We start from the raw sequence: 18,819 nt of genomic DNA on the forward strand, positions 1-18,819 counted from the left end.
TCAACCTCCTTATGCTTCCTTTGTGTCATCTGCAAAATAGAAATTAATTACTTCTTTAAGTTGTTGTGAGGAGTCAATGAGTGCTATATCCATGTTAGTTTTCCTTGTTATCGTCATGATAGGAACAGTCTCACTATACTCATTTTACTGCTCATTTATTACTAAAATGTATTCCGTACTTTACTGAAAACATTATAAAGTTACAGATTCACCTAAGGCCTACCAATCAAGGCAAATCATCCTCTTTTTAGTTCCTCAGCGTCCTAAGCAACACTCCAGGGTTCTTTCTATCCAGGAAGCCAAGCTTCCCACAGCCAGAATGCTCTTCCCACCACACCGTGCTCCTGCTCATGTGACAATCTCTAGGAGAGGAGACAGCATGTGATTGATGAAGGGCCAGTCAGACTTGGGTTCATATCTGGGTCCCATCCTTTTTTAGCTCTGTGAAACCAGAAAAATTACTTCCTGTATGGGTCTGGATTTTTTTTTAGTGTTTTTAAAATGAGACTTTTTTATTTTGTAGATGGTTGTAGATGCACACGCAATTGTAAGAAACACCACAGACATCTCATAGTCTGTATCCACTTTCCCCCAGTAACATCTTGCAAATCTGTAGTGCAGTATCGTAACTGGGTATTCACATTGATAAAGTCAAACACTGTTCTATCACCACAAGTATCCCCCATGTTGCCTTCACCCCCTTCCCTGGCCCTGGCTGTGAATCAGTTTTTCTGTGGGCCTATGCGTTTACTTCTCTTGGGGAAATTCCTAGAATTAAAATGGCTTGATTGTACGGAAGGTTTAACTTTCTAGGGTCCAGCCATGTGGTTTTTCAAAATGGCCACACCATTTTGCATTCTCACCAGCAACATGTGAGAGTTCCACATCCGGGCAAGCACGTGCTACTGTTATTGTTTTTAGTAGTAGTAAAGTCCACATAACATAATGTGCATAGCTGCTACAAGATGGGAGTCATTAAAAACATTACAAAATAAATGGCAGATAAGATTTTGCAGATTGCTTAAGTATCTTGAAATTCTCTCCTGATATGGGCAGGATAGGCCTAGATCCTCACTGCTAACTGAAGTGTTACTTCCTTTCTGTATCCCATGCTTTGGTTTTATAATCTGCTTTACTCATATCTTTAAGCTACCCTGAGTGCCATAGCTTCATTTTGCCTAAGTGTGATGGGAATAGTCTAAAAAAATACTGTTTAGTACATAGTAGGTACCTAATTAAAATCTGTTGAATAAAAATGCCAGTTCTGGCACTAGGAGAGGCCTTTAGCACAATATCTGCTACTTGGTATTCATTTCCTTAGTTAAGCCCAAAGAAGAATGTTCAGAGATCATAAGGTTAGGTGTTTTATATAATACCTATCAAGACACTGGTCTCTCAACAAAAACCCAGCAAGTCAGGTGTAAATTCACAGGAAAAGATTCTTTGTCCACTTGAACTCAGTGATAATAAAAGCAATGGCAATGAATTACTTACTGAGGAATGATCTCCTGTAACATACTGTAGATACAAAGTTAAATTAGCACAGTCCTTTCCTCAGACATTAATTCCAGAAGGGAAGACAGAAATACAAATAATTAGAATACGGTGTGGTGTCGGGGAGCTTTAACGCAGCCCCCCAGCCCCCGGTTCCACCACTGATGAAGAATAAGACTACCAAGACATGATCTGCTTGGGGAGGAAAGGTGGCCAATCTCTCAAAGGACAAGGGCCTGGATCCTTTATCTCCATGGGCTTTTATTAGGTTCATTTGCATAAGAATGCAGATAAAGCTCATCAATCATTGTCAGCCAGTAAGGGTTAAACAATACAGGATTTACAGAGAACCTTGAGGGCTTAGTCTGAGCCTCAGCCAATCAGCTAGAGGGCCATAAAACTTTAGGCGCCAGACTCATCTCAGATCTGGACCCTTATCTTTTAAGCTGAGGTACAGATTAAGTAGGTTTCACAGGAATGTAGGTATTTTCCTTAAGCCTGATTCCCCAGGGAATCTGCCCCTCCCAGTACAGGACTGCACTGCCCTCTGTTATCGCTTCAGGCTCAAGTCAGACAGGGAAGTAAGGCAGCCAAGAGATTAGGAGACTTCTTGCAGACAGAATGAGGACTCAGGCTATTTCTAGTCCGAGGGGTGAGGGTCCATCACCCCCTTTTGCCACAGCCCCCCCGAGTCCTTCCCTGCGAGTTTATTCCTGGTGACCAGAGCCTGTCTTAGGCTGATCCTCCCTTGAGGATTCTTACCCGTCATTGGCTAACTGGCCAAGCTCAGGGCCAAGCAGGGTGAAGTGGGCAGAGGTGGCACCCCTGCCAGGGAGACAAGCTTTGTCTCCTTAGTGGCTTATGGTCCCAACTCTGACTCAGCCTTAACCATGGGGGGTTACAGCCTCTAAAACCAGGCAGGGCGGTTCCCAACAGTGTGGCAATTCTTAATACAAGCAGGTACAAAGTGTGGTATTATATCATTTTAAGTTAATTGGATTTGGGAGAGTTATATATGGAAAAGGTCAACAATTAAAAAAATTTCTTCCAGTTTTCTGTAGTTTGGTCCCACCATTGCTCTCTTAATATCAAGTATAAACAGTTCGACAAAAGAGTTCATATGTGTAGATTAACACGGACGCACATGTGCACACATACCACCCACATTGTTTCAAGTTGGGAAGACAAGATTTAGCTCTTAATATACTATGAATTGTATTTACTCAATAAATATTGAGTATTCAGATGACATTGACAAAGCATTCTTAGGGAACAAAAGGGTGAACTTTGGGATTGCTAGAACTTGGGGACTCAGAGAAGACCCACAGTATTTATGCTCTGGCCTCTGAAGAGGGGCTGCTGCCTGGCTGCCACTGATGTGTAATAAGGCTGGTTCTGAAGGGCTAAAGGACGCTGGAGCTAAGGAGAACTTCCACAGTTGAGGACTAGCAAGAAGCAGGAAGTTAATTGTTCTCAACCTACTATCCATTCTTCTCCTACTGTCGCCAATTGGTCCAACCTAACCGGAATGGATTCTTGCTGAAAGTATTACATGGCATGGATATGACATCTTGTTAATCCATTTACCAGGTGGGGGATATTGGGGTTACTTCCACTTTTGAGCTATTATGGATAATGCTTCTATGGACATTTTCATACAAGTCTTTGTGTGGATATACTTTCTCTTGGGTGGGTACGAAGGAGTAGAATTGCTGGGTCATAGGGTAAATCTATGGTTAACATTGTTAGGAAACTGCCAGTCTCCCAAAGTGTTGCACTATTTTATATTCCCACTAGAATGTGCAAATACCAGTTTCTTCACCATCTCACCCACTTATATTTTTCATTTTAGCCATTTTGGTGGGTGTGTAAAAGTATTGCATTGTCGAATTTGCTTTCCTCTGATAACCAAGAATGATTAAATCATATTTATTGGCTACTTGGATATTATCTTCTGTGGAGTGCCTGTGCAAAATCTTTTGGTCATTTTTTCTATTGGGTTGTTGGCCATCTTCTTACATTTTTATCTTCTGGGTAGGTCTTTTGTGGATACATGCAGTGTAAGCCTCTTTTCCTTTCTGCAGCTTAGCTTCTCATTCTCGTAAAAGTGTCCTCAGATGAACAGAGCATATTAATTTTAATTAAGTCCTTCATACCAACTTTTTCTCTTATAGTCAAGGCTTAATTTTATATTTAGGAAGCCATTGCTTACCCCAAGTTCATGAAGACATTGTTTTCTTTTTAAAAAGCTTTATAGTTTCACCCTCGCTGGTGTGGCTCAGTGGACTGAGCTGGCCTGTGAACTGAAGGGCGGCCAGTGGGTTGTGGGCCAGGTCCCCAGTAGGGGGCGCGCGAGAGGCAACCACACATTGATGTTTCTCTCTCTTTTTTCTTCCCCTGTGTCTAAAAATAAAATCTTTAAAAAATTTTTTTTAAATAAAAGCTTTATAGTTTTGTATGTTAGATTTACGATCTATTGGGTATTTGTTTCATTGTGTGAGGTAGCTGTCAAGACTCATTTGACTTTCCATTATTATTTTCAACAAAATTTATTGAAAAGACTGTCTTTTCTTTCACTCCACTGAGTGTATCAGTTGTACATAAGGTGACTAAGTGGGTCTGTTCCAGGACTCATCATTGTACTTGTCTGTCTGTGCAAATATCACACTATTTTAACTCCTGTGGCAGCTTTATCACAACTCTTGAAATCTAGTGGCCTAAGACTCTCAGGTTTGTTTTTCTTACTTAAAATTGCCTTGCCCATTCCTGGCCCTGTGCACTTTATGTAATTTTAGAATCAACTTTTCAATTTCCATAAAATACCTGCTGGGATCATACATTTTAAATGAACTGACATCTTTACAGTATCAAATCTTCAAACTCACGAACATGGCATAATCTGTCATTTATTTAGGACTTTAATTTCTTTCAGTGATGTCTTGCAGTTTAAATATAAGAGATTTTGCTTCTCATTTTATTTCTTCTTAGGTATTTGATATTTTCTATATTGTAAATGATATCCATTAAAATGGTTTATTTTGTTTATTGCTTATATGTATATATAATTTTTATGTAGACAGTGCATCCAGCTGCTTCTCCAAGTCTACTTGTAATTTCTAATAGTTTATTTGCAAATAATGGTGTTTTTTATTCTATCCAAATTTTCATCTTTTAATCTTTTCATTTTTCTTAGTTTTCTTGGTTAATTGAACTGACAAGGACCTCCAGTACAACGATTAACAACGGGCGAGATGGAGACTGTCCGGCTCATTCCTGATGTCAACATAGATTTTTAACAAATGTTCCTTACTCTTCTCCTAAGTAAGATCCATTAGGAACAGTTTAAAATTCTCAGTGAAATTAAAGTGATCTCTTCTGCTAGGGTTCCTTGGACCTTTGACACAAGATATGTTATTTGTTAATGAAAAAGCATTTAAGGAACTTGTAAAAAGCAAAAAGCTCCATGGTAAGTCTGCCCATGTGTAACATACTGAAAGGAACAACTAAAGAATGAAAAGGTATTCATTATGCCCTTAACAAACTACTTGGTGAAAAATAAAGGAGACAACTTTTTTCTTAACATAGAAACTTTAATGCACATCCTCTCTTAAATCTCCTAACACCCATATGAAGGGACCATTATTTCCAATCAACAGATGAAAAGATGTTGAGTCAGTTGTTTTCGGTTAAGTAGTAAGTGCTCAGTGGTTTGGCTAAGTGGCAATTGAGTGTTACAATGAAATATATAATCTGTATGTGCTACAGAAATTCTGAAAAGCAGAAAATAGTTTGCCTTAAGTAGTTAGAGCTGTCACGTAAAAGTTATGGCTTGAACTATGTGCTTTGAGTGAAGTAAAGAACTTAAGTTTTTGGTAAAAATTCAGAATTTCAGGGTGGGAGAGCCATTATGAGTCAAGCAATGAAGGTGGAGTGACTGTGGCCTCTCTGTGCCAGTGTCCCAGGGTGACTGGTGGGGCAGTGGGAGAGAAGGCTGGATAGAAGGCTTCGCCAAGAAATGTGGTTTGATGAAAATGCCTTCTCTTACAAGACCTTCTGGATTCACTTAACCAGTCCCTCCTCCACCCCAATTACTTTGTCTCCTTCCACATTATGCATACATTAACTACATTAATTAATATTTATTGCCTACTATGTGTAAAGTACAGTATGAGAAGCTGGACGGTTTGTTCATGCTGATTGTCATGTAACAAACGTATTTTTACTTAGTTAAAATTTTTTTACACAAATCAAATGTAGGTATACACATAAATACCCCAAGTCCTATAAGGTTTGCCACCAAAAATAGCATGCTCTTTCCCCATTTCTCACTTCCCAAAACACAACTTTTCCTTCTTTTAGCTGATTATTTTATTTCCTTGTCATTAAATAAGGTATTCTTGATTTTTTTTTTTTTGAACAATAAACACCTTTATTTCATGAGCTAAGATAGGAGGGAGGAGGATTTATTTGCCTTTCTGGGACTTTCCTCAGCTAGGACTCCGGCTCCTTACCTTCCAGCACATGGTCACCTGCGCGGCCACATTGGCCTGGTCTTGGAGCGATGCACACATGAAGTTTGTTGGCTGGAACTTTTCCTCTAGAAGATTGTTGATTGTGGCATTCTTTCTCTTTTCATTTTATTTCTTCTGAATTTCCTTTCATCGTTTTTTGTTTAAAATTGCTTCCTTCTCAGGAGTCAGCTTGGCCCCCTTCTTGTAGCCTAGGTGCAGTGCATAGTGGGACTTGTAGCTCTGTTGGTACAGGGTGCTCTCAATGAGCACGATGCAGTTCTTCACTCAGGGCTTGGTGTGGACCAGTTTGTTCTTGGGTGCATCGTAGGCATCAATAATCCTCATTGTGCACGCACAACACTGGGAGTCCCAAGAGAGGTTGCCCAGGAACAGCCTTAAGAAATGGTATTTCTTGTTGCCTCCCCACACACAGACTGTGTGCGTGCGGTAAGACTGTGGCCAATCTTAATGCTAACAGCAGGGTTTCCCAGCTCATCTTTTCACCTCTTGTCTTTCTCTTACCCTTGGTCTTGCGGTGCTTGTGCCAGTTGTCCCGAGAGAGGCCCATGGCATAGCATAAGCTGGAAGAGCTACTTCTTGATTTTTAATTCTTAAGTATTATCCGTTGACTTTCCACTGTGGAAGATGGAGATTGAGATAATTTCTACCTCACCTACAAAACACCATGTCCTCTCCCAATGTAATTATGCTATTTTTATTAGGCTAATATTCACTCTTAACATGATGCCATTCAACCAGTTTATTTTTTCCTTTCTAATACATTTTGCCTTCCTGGAAGTAATAAATGCGTTTTTTTGTTTGATTTCAGTCTTAGATCTAAGTTTTTGCTTAGAAAGAATATCACCCCTGATTGAACCCTGGAGGCTTGAAGAACATCACTTCCACCTACCTGATTTTGGCCACAGAGGCAGTGAATAGTTTAATATAAGTTCACATTTATCCCTGACTCTTTCAACTTTCCCTTACTTGGGGAAGGCACTGTGGAAGGTAAAGGTTTTGAGACCTTGCACAATTAAAAATGTTTTCATTTTACCCTTAGGCTTGGTTAATCATTTATTTGGATCCAGAATTTTAGGTTGGAAATTTCTCTCAGAATTTCGAAGGCACTGCTTTGGTTACAGAACAGACCCATGGAGAGGGGGATGATATACTATTACCAAATGAAACCCCCTTCACCTGTGGTTTCCCATACTAGCTAGGTTCACCTTGCCCGCTGCCAGGTAATTATAGCTCTTAATGTCAGAGGAAGTGAAAAGGAAAGGAATTATTTATTCAAAAGTTATACAGACTTAAGAGTAATGACTTAGTATCTTCATTAAGATCCCAAAGTCCCTTGAAATACTCACAAATGCACCCAGTCCTTCCTTCCCCTCTCTGCCCAGTCTGGGGTACCGTATCTCAGGAAAAGAAACAGAAGTCCGTGGCTCAGGTAGCTCCGGGCTCTTTCCAGTAATCTGTGATGTCAGCAGGCCTCCCTCGGTTCCCAGAACCATCAGCTGTGTCACCGCTGCAACCTCCAGTTAATCCAAACCCACATGGCACCTTCTCCTGGCCCACCACTGAGTCCTTTCACCCCTTTCCTTCCTGCAGCGTCTCTCCTGCATTCTTCCAAACTGCTAAGAGAGAGCTCTGCATTGCTGCTACATCTTGCTTTCCAGATTCCTAAGATGCATGATCCCCCTCTATAGCAGGCTGCCGTGCCTGGGTTTAAATCCCAGTGTCAATCTTCCTCTGCAGCCCCATTTCCGGTTACTCCCACAATTGATTACACCTGCCAGCTTTCCCTGGCTGCCATAAGTCCTGGCAGGTGTGGCCCTAAGGCGTGGTGCCAATCATCACTAAGCTCTTATGTGGGCACTGTAACCAGGGGGAGTTGCCTCCCAGTTAAGTCATGGATTGCAGTCACTCCCATCTCCCTGGCTCGAAGCATGGCCATAGCCATTTAACATATCCATGAAGCCAGTAAAAAGTTATAGATGTTAAACGACCATGCCTGAGGTTAGTTGCAAAACTGTTGGTATGCAGAACACCTCTCAAGGGCCCTGCTCCATGTGTCCCAACCCCTCAGTTCAGACTTGTGGGGGTGAGGACATCCTATATTTTTTAGTATTTCCTGGACACCCTAAGTTCTGGACCCCATTACAAATCCCTATGTGGAGGGGGGGCCCTGGCTCCACCCTGTTACACTTCCGTTGAAATTTGAAGTTATTCTGATTCTTATTCCTTGGTATTTGACCTGCCCTTTTTCTTTGGAAACACAGATCTTCTCTTTGACCCATGTCCCTGAAATTTCATATGATGTGCTTCAGTGGAGGGTACTTTTTTTCCACCCAGTGTTCCTTCAATTTAGAATCTCATCTAAAGATCTTCAGTACTGGAAAAATTTCTTGAAATACTCTTGATTTCTTGTCCCCTCTTTTTGGATCTCTGAGAGATAGGTATCAGGCCCCCTGGGCTATTATAATTTTTTCTTCAGTATTTCCATTTCGCTTGATTTTCTGAGAAATTTCAACTTTGTATCCCAAACTTCTGTTCAATTATTCAGGTATGCTATCATATTTCCTTAGAACTCCTTTTGTTTTGAATTTATTATTTTTAATAGATTTTTATTGTATGTTTTCCATTACTACTTATCCCCCCAACGCCCTCTTCCACCTCTACCCCCTAGTCACCACACTGTTTTCTGTGTCCATTCTTTTTTTTTTGCTCCATCCCTCCAGCCCCGCCTCACCAAGCTGTCAATCTGCTATTTATGAGTCTGTTTTTGTTTTGCTTATTCGATTCCACACATGAGTGAAATCATACTGTCTTTGTCCTTCTCTGACTGGCTTATTTCACTTAGCATAATGTTCTCCAGGTCTATCCACACTGTTGTCAAGGGTACAATTTTCTTTTTTTTTTTTACTGGCCAAGTAGTATTCCATTGTGTAAATGTTCCACAGCTGTTTTAACCACTCATCTACTGATGGACACTTGGGCTGCTTCCAAATCCTGGCTATTGTAAATGACACTGCAATGAACATGGGGTGCATATATTATTTTGAATTACTGTTTTGTATTTCTTTGGATAAATGCCCTGACATGGAATTGCTGGGCTGTAAGGCAGATACTTTTTTAATTTTTTGAGGTATCTCCATACTGCTTTCCACAGTGGTTGCACCAGTCTGCATTCCCACCAACAGAACAAAAGCCTTCCCCTTTCTCCACATCCTTGCCAGCACTTACTTGTTGATTTATTGATGACAGCCATTCTGACAAACATGAGGTGATACTTCATTGTGGTTTTAATTTGTGCTTCTCTGATGATTAGGGACATTGAACATCTTTTCATATGTCTATTGGCCAAATCTCCTTTTTTTGTATTCTACTCTTGATTCATAGTTGTAACATTTTTCTGAAGATATTTCTTTTCTTGACACCTTCATACTACACAGTCAGTGTCCTCTAAGTGTTTTTCTTCCTCAATTTTTTTTTCTCTTTAATATTAGAGGCTTTTCCCAGATGTTTTATAACTCCTGGTTGTTTAATCATTTTTAACAGCATGGGACTGAAAGACTACCTGTAAGCTCTGGATGCACGGGCTGCGGGGGCCCGTCAACCATGGTTTTCACTGTTGAGTTCCCTAGGTGAGTAGTTTAGCTAAGACACCTCTGATCCAGGTCTACACAAGCCTTTCCACTTGCACGGGCCAGACTGCACAGGAAAGAATCTTCCAACGTTGGTAGGATGGGAAGGTCTGGCTGCCAGGATTCAGTGAGAGAAGGATACTGGTTTTTATATCTAGTATGTAAATATTTCCTGTTTTGAGTGTGGTCCCTGCCATCTATTATATCCAGTGTCCTTCCATCCTGAGGCCCCATTTAACATACCCCAAATAAACAACCACACACTCACTGAAACTGTATCATATGTGCATTTTTAAAGGACAATACTTTATTTGCATAACATTTTATTGTTTGCGTATTGCATAGTGGAAAGAACAGAGTCACAAGACTCATGGTCTGGCTCAACCACTAACTTGCTGTATGAACTGGGTCTCTTCACCTTGCTAACCTCGTACTTCCTCATCTGAAAATTGCTGAAGGCCAACTGAGTTATACTGTTTTCCTCTCAAGGAATTTGCTCAAAATAAATCTACAGTTTGCCATTGCCAACTGCTTGTTCATTATCTCAATGCTAACTGTCCTCAGTGAATGCATTAAGCCAGTAAGTACCAATATGACACTTTAATTTTGAATACTAACAATAGCAAAAGAGAAGCAAACTCAAAACTGGCCTTATTATTTCCTGTTTTTACAATACTGGCTTTTACAATACCTTTTTATACTATCCCATCAGGAATTCAAATACATTAAAAATTTTTTTTTCTTAAACCTACTCAAAATGAATACCTACATATGTGAAAAACCCAAGATTACACGTGCCGTTGCTTTACAGTGTCCCCTCTGGTATAATATATGTAAATTACATATCATAGGCAGTTAAATAGTTTCACCCCCTACATTAGGGATGAAAATATATATGAAGATTAATTTCTTATGCATTATCCCTAATGTAAAAAAAAATCACAGGTATATTATACTGCTTGTCAAGAACACATACACATGGTAGTCACATCTAGACATACATATCTCTTCTAACAATATTTCTACCATCATCAGTATCTTCTGTATGACACCCTAAAGCTATTTTAGTTGAAAACACAATACTCCCCCTTAAGGCAATTCTGAATAATATTGTTTTATAAAATATTCATGTTAAACAAAATTGCATGTATGTATCAAACCTCCAAACATACTGCCTTTAACCCCTTACTACTCTTAAAAGGTAAACAAAATTTTTATACATTATAAAAAAATTTAAGCTGCTCTGCAACCCTCCTTTGCTAAAAGTTAGATACATTACACCACTCCAGCAAGAGATTAATAAATAAGGATTAAATATTCTATTTTACAAAATGATACAGAATGGCCAATGTAAAAGTGAAAGGCTTATTTGGTAATTTCTTTACAAATTATGTTCATTAAGAAGAAATAAAACATGGTATAAAATGAGAAAACTGTCACTAAATTTGTCTCTGAAGATAATCACATGCGTTGTTATCTAAAAATATCATGGCACCCTTGTTACAAACATTATTTTTTTTAAAAAGACTGGGCTTCCTGGAACTATAGGACTATTTATCTCACAGCTTTTATTAAGCAAACTTGATATAACCACCACACAGTGGCAAGAGATAAAAACAGCTGTTTCCAGCTACAGAAAATATTGAATTCTACCTTAAAGTACAGATCATTTGAGATGTTCCCCATAACAGTCAAAGCAAATCGCGGTGTAGTTGTGCTGAATTTCCTTAGGATATTTTTGCTTTCCACAGAATATAATCATTTTCCTGTTGTCTGAGGTCAGTTTCTGTTGCTTAGTAACTATTTTCATGTCCAGCCAAGATGTAAAGATTGCTGTGTGCAGTAGGATTTTCTGTTGGCCTACTTTCCAAAACGACAACCCTGCAATTGAACCAAAACAAAAGTTATGTGTAAGAGTAAAAACAGAGACTGCATGCTTCAAATACTAACATCAAACCAGGAAAGAGTATCACTGTTTACATTCTCATAAGATTACATAAAAATTGCAGCTGTACCTTAAGTTCAGCTTTACATTTTATAGCTTCAAAATTGAGTAAGAATCGAATAACTTATGAATATAAAATACTGAAAATATTTCAAGACAGTCTCATTCTCTTATTCCAACCAAAAGCAAGCTGGCTTATTCATATGCCAATGGAAGCTATTAATAGCATTAGAATATACATTAAGAAGAGTGTAGAAGAAGAGCTGAGTAAATAAAACAAGATTTCTAAGACACACCCATTCAAACTGTTCTTCAAGGCATTTGGGAAAAAAAGTTAAAAAACACATGAAGAGGGGTCCAACTCCGTTGTTCACAGAACAAGGGAGGAAAGAGTTCAATCGGAAGGTCAATGGGAAGAAAAGTCACTAAAGTGCCGTACCATAGGGAATACACTGTAGTTGAGGGTTTGAGAACAGAATAAAAAATAATGTATCTGTACAGAGAAAAAACGTCTTAGAGGGGGAAACTCATACACACTTCATATTTTTCCAGTGTTATGAGTTTTCCACAACTAGCATATTATTACTTCCACGATGAAAACAATAAAAAATAGTATGTACTTTATATATTACAGAAAAGTGGAAGGCCAAAATAAAATTATAATCCAACTGCTCAGAGTTAATTTAACTACTATTAATATTTTGACATACTTAGGTCTTTTTTTCTAGATACAAATATCTATATTTAAAACCACTTTTAAAAATTAGGGGAAAACAAAAACTTATATATCTGAAAATCAAAGAGATGCCCAAGTAAGGTAAGCAGACAAGGCAATGGTCTGAGAAAAAAAAGTAGTTTTTTTAGGGCAAATACGTGACAGAATGGAGAAAGACAAAGGGAACAGTTGCAGGAGAGAATTCTGGGGAGAGGGGGTGGATGCAAACAAGTAACTCAGAGAAATGGCTTATGATGCCTGCCCTCTATTAAGCAGGATTCTCTCACACTGCGTCTTGTTCAAGTGCTGTTTGCGCCAGGGTCACGGGATGGTCCACAGTGCCTCTGTCAGCCCTTCCTGGAGAAGGGACGAGCCTCCCATTTTAGAGTCTTTAACGAGGGGTCTTCAAATGCTTCTTCTGTGTCTTCTGCAGGACTGATTACTAAGCCGCCATGCTCGGGGGGGGGGGGGGGGGGAGGCTTACTTTTTCTACTCACTAGTTGCCATTTTTCAAAAGATCCTTTTTCTCTTTACAAAAGTCTCCTAAAACTTTTTATGGGGTCATAATGCCACCCCTCCTTTCCTTAAGTGCCTAATATTTAAGCAATTATTTTGTGACCAGACTGAACTTGAAGACCAGAGGTTCTCAATCCTCGACCCAGGACTAATGCATATAACTACAGTCAATTTCGCTGCAGCAACAATTTTTGGTGAGAAAATAGAAAGGGATGGCTATTTTTATTAGTTGTAGAAGCAGACAATACAGACTCTGGGGAACAAAAACTACTAAATTGTTTCATAAGATGGCACAGTTCTGGAATTTGTCTTTCATTTTTATCATGGAAACCCACATAATTGCTTCTAATTTAGACTTAACTCAGAAACTGAGTCAAACAGTTTCTGATATAAAAGCAAATACCAGGAGGGGCATATTCTATTGGATTTATATAGTAACAGTTAATAGCAGGTAATATGCCGGGAAGAAATGATGAAATCAAAGGGGCCTGAAATATGTCACAGCACTAGGGACACAAACACCTAAATTAACACGTTCGGTCTTGGCTGAGCATAAAACTATCTCTAGAATCAAGATCCTTCCACTGACAAGAGATTGCTTAATGAACTAATTAAAATATTATTCTCTCTTTCAATAAAGTTATGAGAAATCCTCTAAGAGTTTTGTCTGACAGTATAATTAAGAACATAACCACCAAACTCCTGGGGTAATTAAAACCACCGCACTATTTACCTGTCTGATCCTAATAAGCGGAAAACTCTTGTTTCATCTGAAATCTCCTGGGTAACCTATGAGAGAAAAGATCTATTAATAATACCTTCGTCGCCATATTATTTAAACAATAGTTTAAAAATCATCCAGATAGAGCAATTATTAAACAATGATAATTTCTGATATGACTCAATTCCTCAAATGAAATAAATTTCAGGAAGTATTTTTTGACCCTCTATTGGTAGAAATAAAACAACATTTATGAAACACCTATCATGGGTCACATACTTTCCCTAGAAGAGCTCCTTGTATTATATATAATTCCCATATTACTGGTGGAAAACACGAACAAGCTGAAGACTCAGAGATGGTAAGTAAGTTGCTTACGATTACGTAACTGGCAGACCCAAGATTTGGTAGATCCAGTTTCATAAGACGGCACCGTTCTGGAACTTGTCTTTCATTTTGATCACGGAGACCCACATAATTGCTTCCAAATTAGACTTAACTCAAAAACAGAGTCAAATAGTTTCTGATATAAAAGCAAATGCCAGGGAGTGCATATTCTGTTGCATTTATATAGTAATAGTCAATAGCAGGTAATATGCCAGGAAGAATGTCATCTTTGTAACTGGTAAAACCCAAGATTATGTAACTGGTAGACCCCCCCCCCCCCCCCCCCCCCGCCTCCCCCGCCGCATATAGGACTGCAGGTCCCCTGCTTTTTCCTATATGTCACAGTGCAGATTTCAGCAGAGCTGCGGTGGACACTCCCATGTGCCAGTGTCTTATACCAGCGTATCTGTGGTCCTCTGCTCTGTCTTCTGCAAAGCTGTAGAAGGCACTCAGCCAGGCACTGGTACCATACCCATATGAGGGGAGTTTACACTTCCAGGGGCAAGCCTTAATGAACAGGGATGGCAGTGAGTTTCTAAGTGCATCAGATTCACCTCTTTCAAATGAGTCAGTTCTGAGGTGTACTGTACACTGTTCCTCAGTGGTCGGTATGGGATTAAGCCCTGGTTGCCCATAGTGGGGAGCAGCTTATTATTGTGCTCTTTATTGGATTTTTACCTCTCTCCATCTTCCTACATTCCTCACGCCATCACTTGTGTTCTGGGATCTACTCCCAAATAAATTACCTGCACTTGAGTCCTTGTCTTAAAGTCAGCTTTTGGAGGAACCCAAACCATGAGAGTATGGATATAAAAGAAGTATAAAAATAGTCTGTAGAGTCTGTAATCTAGCTGGGAAGACAGAATTAATAAACTGCAATCAGAAAATAAATTAGGTGCTATGTTAGTTAGAGTAATTGTCCGAGTCTTAAGTTCAGAAATGTCCCAATCATCAGGGACTAGAATGGATACATGCTACTTTATCAGCGTTACAGCAAGCCCAAACTGAAGTGTGAGAACATCAGGAGAAAGAGAGAGGTAAGCAAGGTGAGTTAAAAATAAGAAATACAATTTGTACTTGATATGGTGAAAACAGGTATCTCCTACAGGTTTCTAACTAAAGGAGTGATACAATGAAAGCAGCAACTAAGGAAAATTACTATCATGAGATTAAGTAGGGTTATAGGCTTCATGAAATGCAGGGACCTGGTGACATTTAGTGACATGGGTCAGTAACGAGATAAAATGACATACTCAAAGAGAGCGAATTATGTCATTTTCTCTTGGAAGCATTCTAATTCCTCATTCATATAAGAGGTAAAAATACTCCATTACATATGAATAAGAGTGTGGATAAAACTACAGGTAATTCAAATAAGAGACTTCAAGCTTTAAAGTAAGTCCACATATTTGTGAGGCCATGGCATATAAGAATAATACAGGTACTCACACAAATGAGAAATATCTGTTAATATTGTCCTAACTATTAGGATTTATCTGCCAAGATGGGAGCCCAAGTTCTCATCTCCTGCATGAAATGAATCCTGATTATCTCAGCGAAGTGATCTTTGGAGACCCTTCAAATGCAGGCAAGTTACTTAACCACTCTGTGCCTGTAAAAATGGGAGTATGACTAGCACCCAACCCCAATGAACTATAAGCCTTAAACAGGCTTACAGATATTTCTGTAAAGTGCCAGGAACACAAATGTTAAAGGGTTTGAAATTATTTATAATTATACTTCCCTGTGCCTTATCAAGCTATAATAATAGTGTGTTGCATGTATTTGGTACTCAGTAAATATTTGCTGAGTTAATTTCTTAGATTATCCTTAGTCCTCTGATTTAATACATGTCAACTTAGAATTTTAAATATAACATTTAAAAAAGCTATATACTTCTAGATTTGGAAAAGGCGTATTAAATTTAGAATAGTTTAGCAAGCTTAGTAACCATATTTAAAAACTACAAATTAGAGGACTGAAATTGTATAAACTCATATTTTAAAATTTCTTGTAGCCACTGAGAATTTTACAATACAAAACTGAACATCTGAAGCAGTAATACTGGCAATTTTGCTCTGCCAGTTCATGGCACTAAAGGCACTAAACACAGTAATGTGGGCTCAAAAATAAAGTGTATAAAATGAACATTTCAATATTTAAAATCTTTAGTGGGGATCATTGGAAGTAATCTGAGAAACCTTACCTCATCTGATTTGAAGCTTTTACCCTGCATTCCATGTTTCCAGAAAGCCAACACACTGTCTTGAAGGCACACTAAAAGAAGATAAAGGAGAACTGAAACTAAAATACAGCACAAGTAATTCACTATACAGTTTCCTGAACTATTTTCACAAATGATAATGTAAGGCTATCCAAGTGCTTGGTGCAAAATTCCACTGTCTAGACGATTAATTCCCAACGTTTTTGTGGCTAGGCCATGCCTAAACTCAAATAATTTATGGAGTCAGGGTCATGCAAGTTTTCAAAGATATATATAACAGGCATTCATTTAAACATGGTCTAAGTTTTTAAAACAATTTTTATTTTTTCAATTATGGTTGATATACAGTATTGTATTGATTCCAGTTGTACAAAATAGTGATTAGATATAAGTTATGAAGAAACATGGGCTAACTTCTAATGAGTTGATATCAATATACTAATTTTTCTTTCATATACTATCTTTTTCTTGGGTGAATAAAATAATAAAAACATATATAATAGGCTATGTGAATAAAAAAATCCTTATTTAAATACTCTCATATAAAATTACAAATAGCTATTAAAAAAGCACCTTATATTTATGTTCACATTTTCCCTATTATAGAATTACTTAATCCAAAATTTAACCACACAATGAATATTTTTTTTCTTTCAGCCAATTCTTATTTGGAGGGGCTCTCAGTTACTATACTCCCTGCTACAGTCCCCAGGTCCAACTTCCTCAGGCCTCTGGATCATCCTGGGCCTTTGCTCTGGCCATTGCAGGCCCCACTGCCCACATATGGGTTCACAGATTTGAGCCAAGCTTGTCCACTCTCCTGATAGTTTTCAATTCAGGAGTGACCGTCACCCCACAGTATGGCCACCATGTGGCATAACACTGCCCCTTCTGACCCCCACCCAATCTCCCGTGTTCCCGTGGAGTGACCTAAAGGTATCGCAGGAGAAACCTATTTTTGCTGTGCCTTATCCAGCTCTGTGTCCTACATGGTGCCAACCACAGGTCTGCACCCAATAAGGCACCCATATGGGGTCACTTAGTGGTTCAAAAGCAGAATAGGCAGGTCCCCCAGTTGGAAGAGGCAGCAGGACCCTTCATGGCTGGAGTCATTAAGGAACAGTGAAGAAGGGAGATATAATGAGGGAGAGAACACATTTGTTTGCTGGTAAGTTAGCTGTATGCCCTACACTAGTAATGGTGATGGAAGAGGGACTGAAACGTACTACATTTTTTACTAGAATACCGACTGTAAAAAGTTGATATAAGAATGCCTTGGAAACATAATTTTGCTCAATAAAAATAAAAATATTTTACAATAACAAATCACACGTGTTCTACTAACTGTGACGAATACAAAACTCAGTTACTGGTTTATTTTTAAAAGGTGACTTAAAGGGACTCTTTTTCACCCAGGAGGATCACTGTAATTATTCCAAGGCTCACTAGCAGGGAGAGACACTAGTCTAGGAGGAACAAACTTGTGTGTAACAATTAAAATTCCCTAAAAAATTTGACACATGTGAGAAAGTTGAGGTAACTGTGTGTTTCAGTTAAAATGAAGAGGAACTATAAAGATCTGGACATGTAAGGTATCTATTGAAAATATTAAAGCTTAGAAACTGGCATGCAATAACCAGGACATAAAGATGCAGAGAAAGAAACTAGTTCTAAAATGTCTTCTGTCCTCTCATCTACAGAAAGTATAGGCTTTCTGCTTCAATAAATTAAATTTTTCAATCATAAGCAAATTACATTTCTGTAAGATATTTACAAAGGGATGAACATACTTTGTGACAGGACAAAACTCCAGTTAAAAATCATTAAAATATTTTTTCAAAAACCCTTCTAAATAATAAGAAATACATATTTAAAAGTATACTACCCTGGCTGGTGTGGCTCAGTGGACTGAGTGCTAGCCTGAGAACCAAAAGGTTTGATTCCCAATCAGGGCACATGCCTGGGTTGCGAGCCAGGTCCCCAGTAGTGGGTGTGTGAGAGGCAACCACACATTGATGTTTCTCTCCCTCTTTCTCCCTCCCTTCCCTTTTCTAAATAAATAAATAAATAAATAAATAAATAAATAAATAAATAAATAAATAAATAAATAAATAAAAATTTAAAAACATACATATGCATTTGCCCTGGCTGGGTGGCTCAGTTGGAGTGTTGTCCCATACACAAAAAGGTTGCAGGTTTGACCCCCAGTCAGGGCATATATGAGAGGCAGCCGATCAATGTTTCTCTCTCATATTGATGCGTCTCTCTCTCTCTCTCTGTCCCTTCCCCACCCCACCTTCCTCTCTCTCTAGAGTCAATGAACATACCTATGGGCAAGGATTAAAAAATAAATAAATGAAGATAAAAGAATATACATTTAATTATAAAATACATATATATTTTTAAGGCCCAAATAAAAATTGCCAACTTTGTTTTAACTATTTTTGGCTTATGGTAGAATCATATCATAAATTGTTCAGTGTTTCTAGCCAGAACATTTTTTTCATAAGTTCTGTCATCCCTGGGGAGAATACTTACTGACATATAATCAATGAGGAATTGTTATCATAAAACCAATGAGTATTACAGAGTAAAATTCTGAGAAGGAAGTAAATTAAAATGGCATATTAGTTTCTAAGTCCTGTGGGAAAGTTATTAA

At 38.5% G+C, this 18,819-nt stretch overlaps 1 protein-coding gene and 1 pseudogene across 2 annotated transcripts in view; both read right to left on the reverse strand.

Moving 5' to 3' along the window:
• Nucleotides 1-5,928: 5,928 nt before the first annotated feature.
• On the reverse strand, nt 5,929-6,883 carry LOC112310992 (small ribosomal subunit protein eS8 pseudogene; annotated as a pseudogene).
• Nucleotides 6,884-11,195: 4,312 nt separating this feature from the next.
• MAP4K5 (mitogen-activated protein kinase kinase kinase kinase 5) overlaps nt 11,196-18,819 on the reverse strand; it is a 91,291-nt gene continuing 83,667 nt past the window's right edge. For both annotated transcript variants that reach the window (XM_053927580.2, XM_053927579.2), the window contains exons 30-32: nt 16,143-16,213; nt 13,562-13,617; nt 11,196-11,533 (exon numbers count right to left, since the gene is read on the reverse strand). In XM_053927580.2, coding sequence (XP_053783555.1) covers nt 11,446-11,533; nt 13,562-13,617; nt 16,143-16,213 — 215 coding nt within the window. In that variant the 3' untranslated portion in view covers nt 11,196-11,445. The remainder of the gene's footprint in view (nt 11,534-13,561; nt 13,618-16,142; nt 16,214-18,819) is intronic.

The sequence above is a fragment of the Desmodus rotundus genome, chromosome 7, assembly GCF_022682495.2.
Source record: "Desmodus rotundus isolate HL8 chromosome 7, HLdesRot8A.1, whole genome shotgun sequence".
NCBI lineage: Eukaryota > Metazoa > Chordata > Mammalia > Chiroptera > Phyllostomidae > Desmodus > Desmodus rotundus.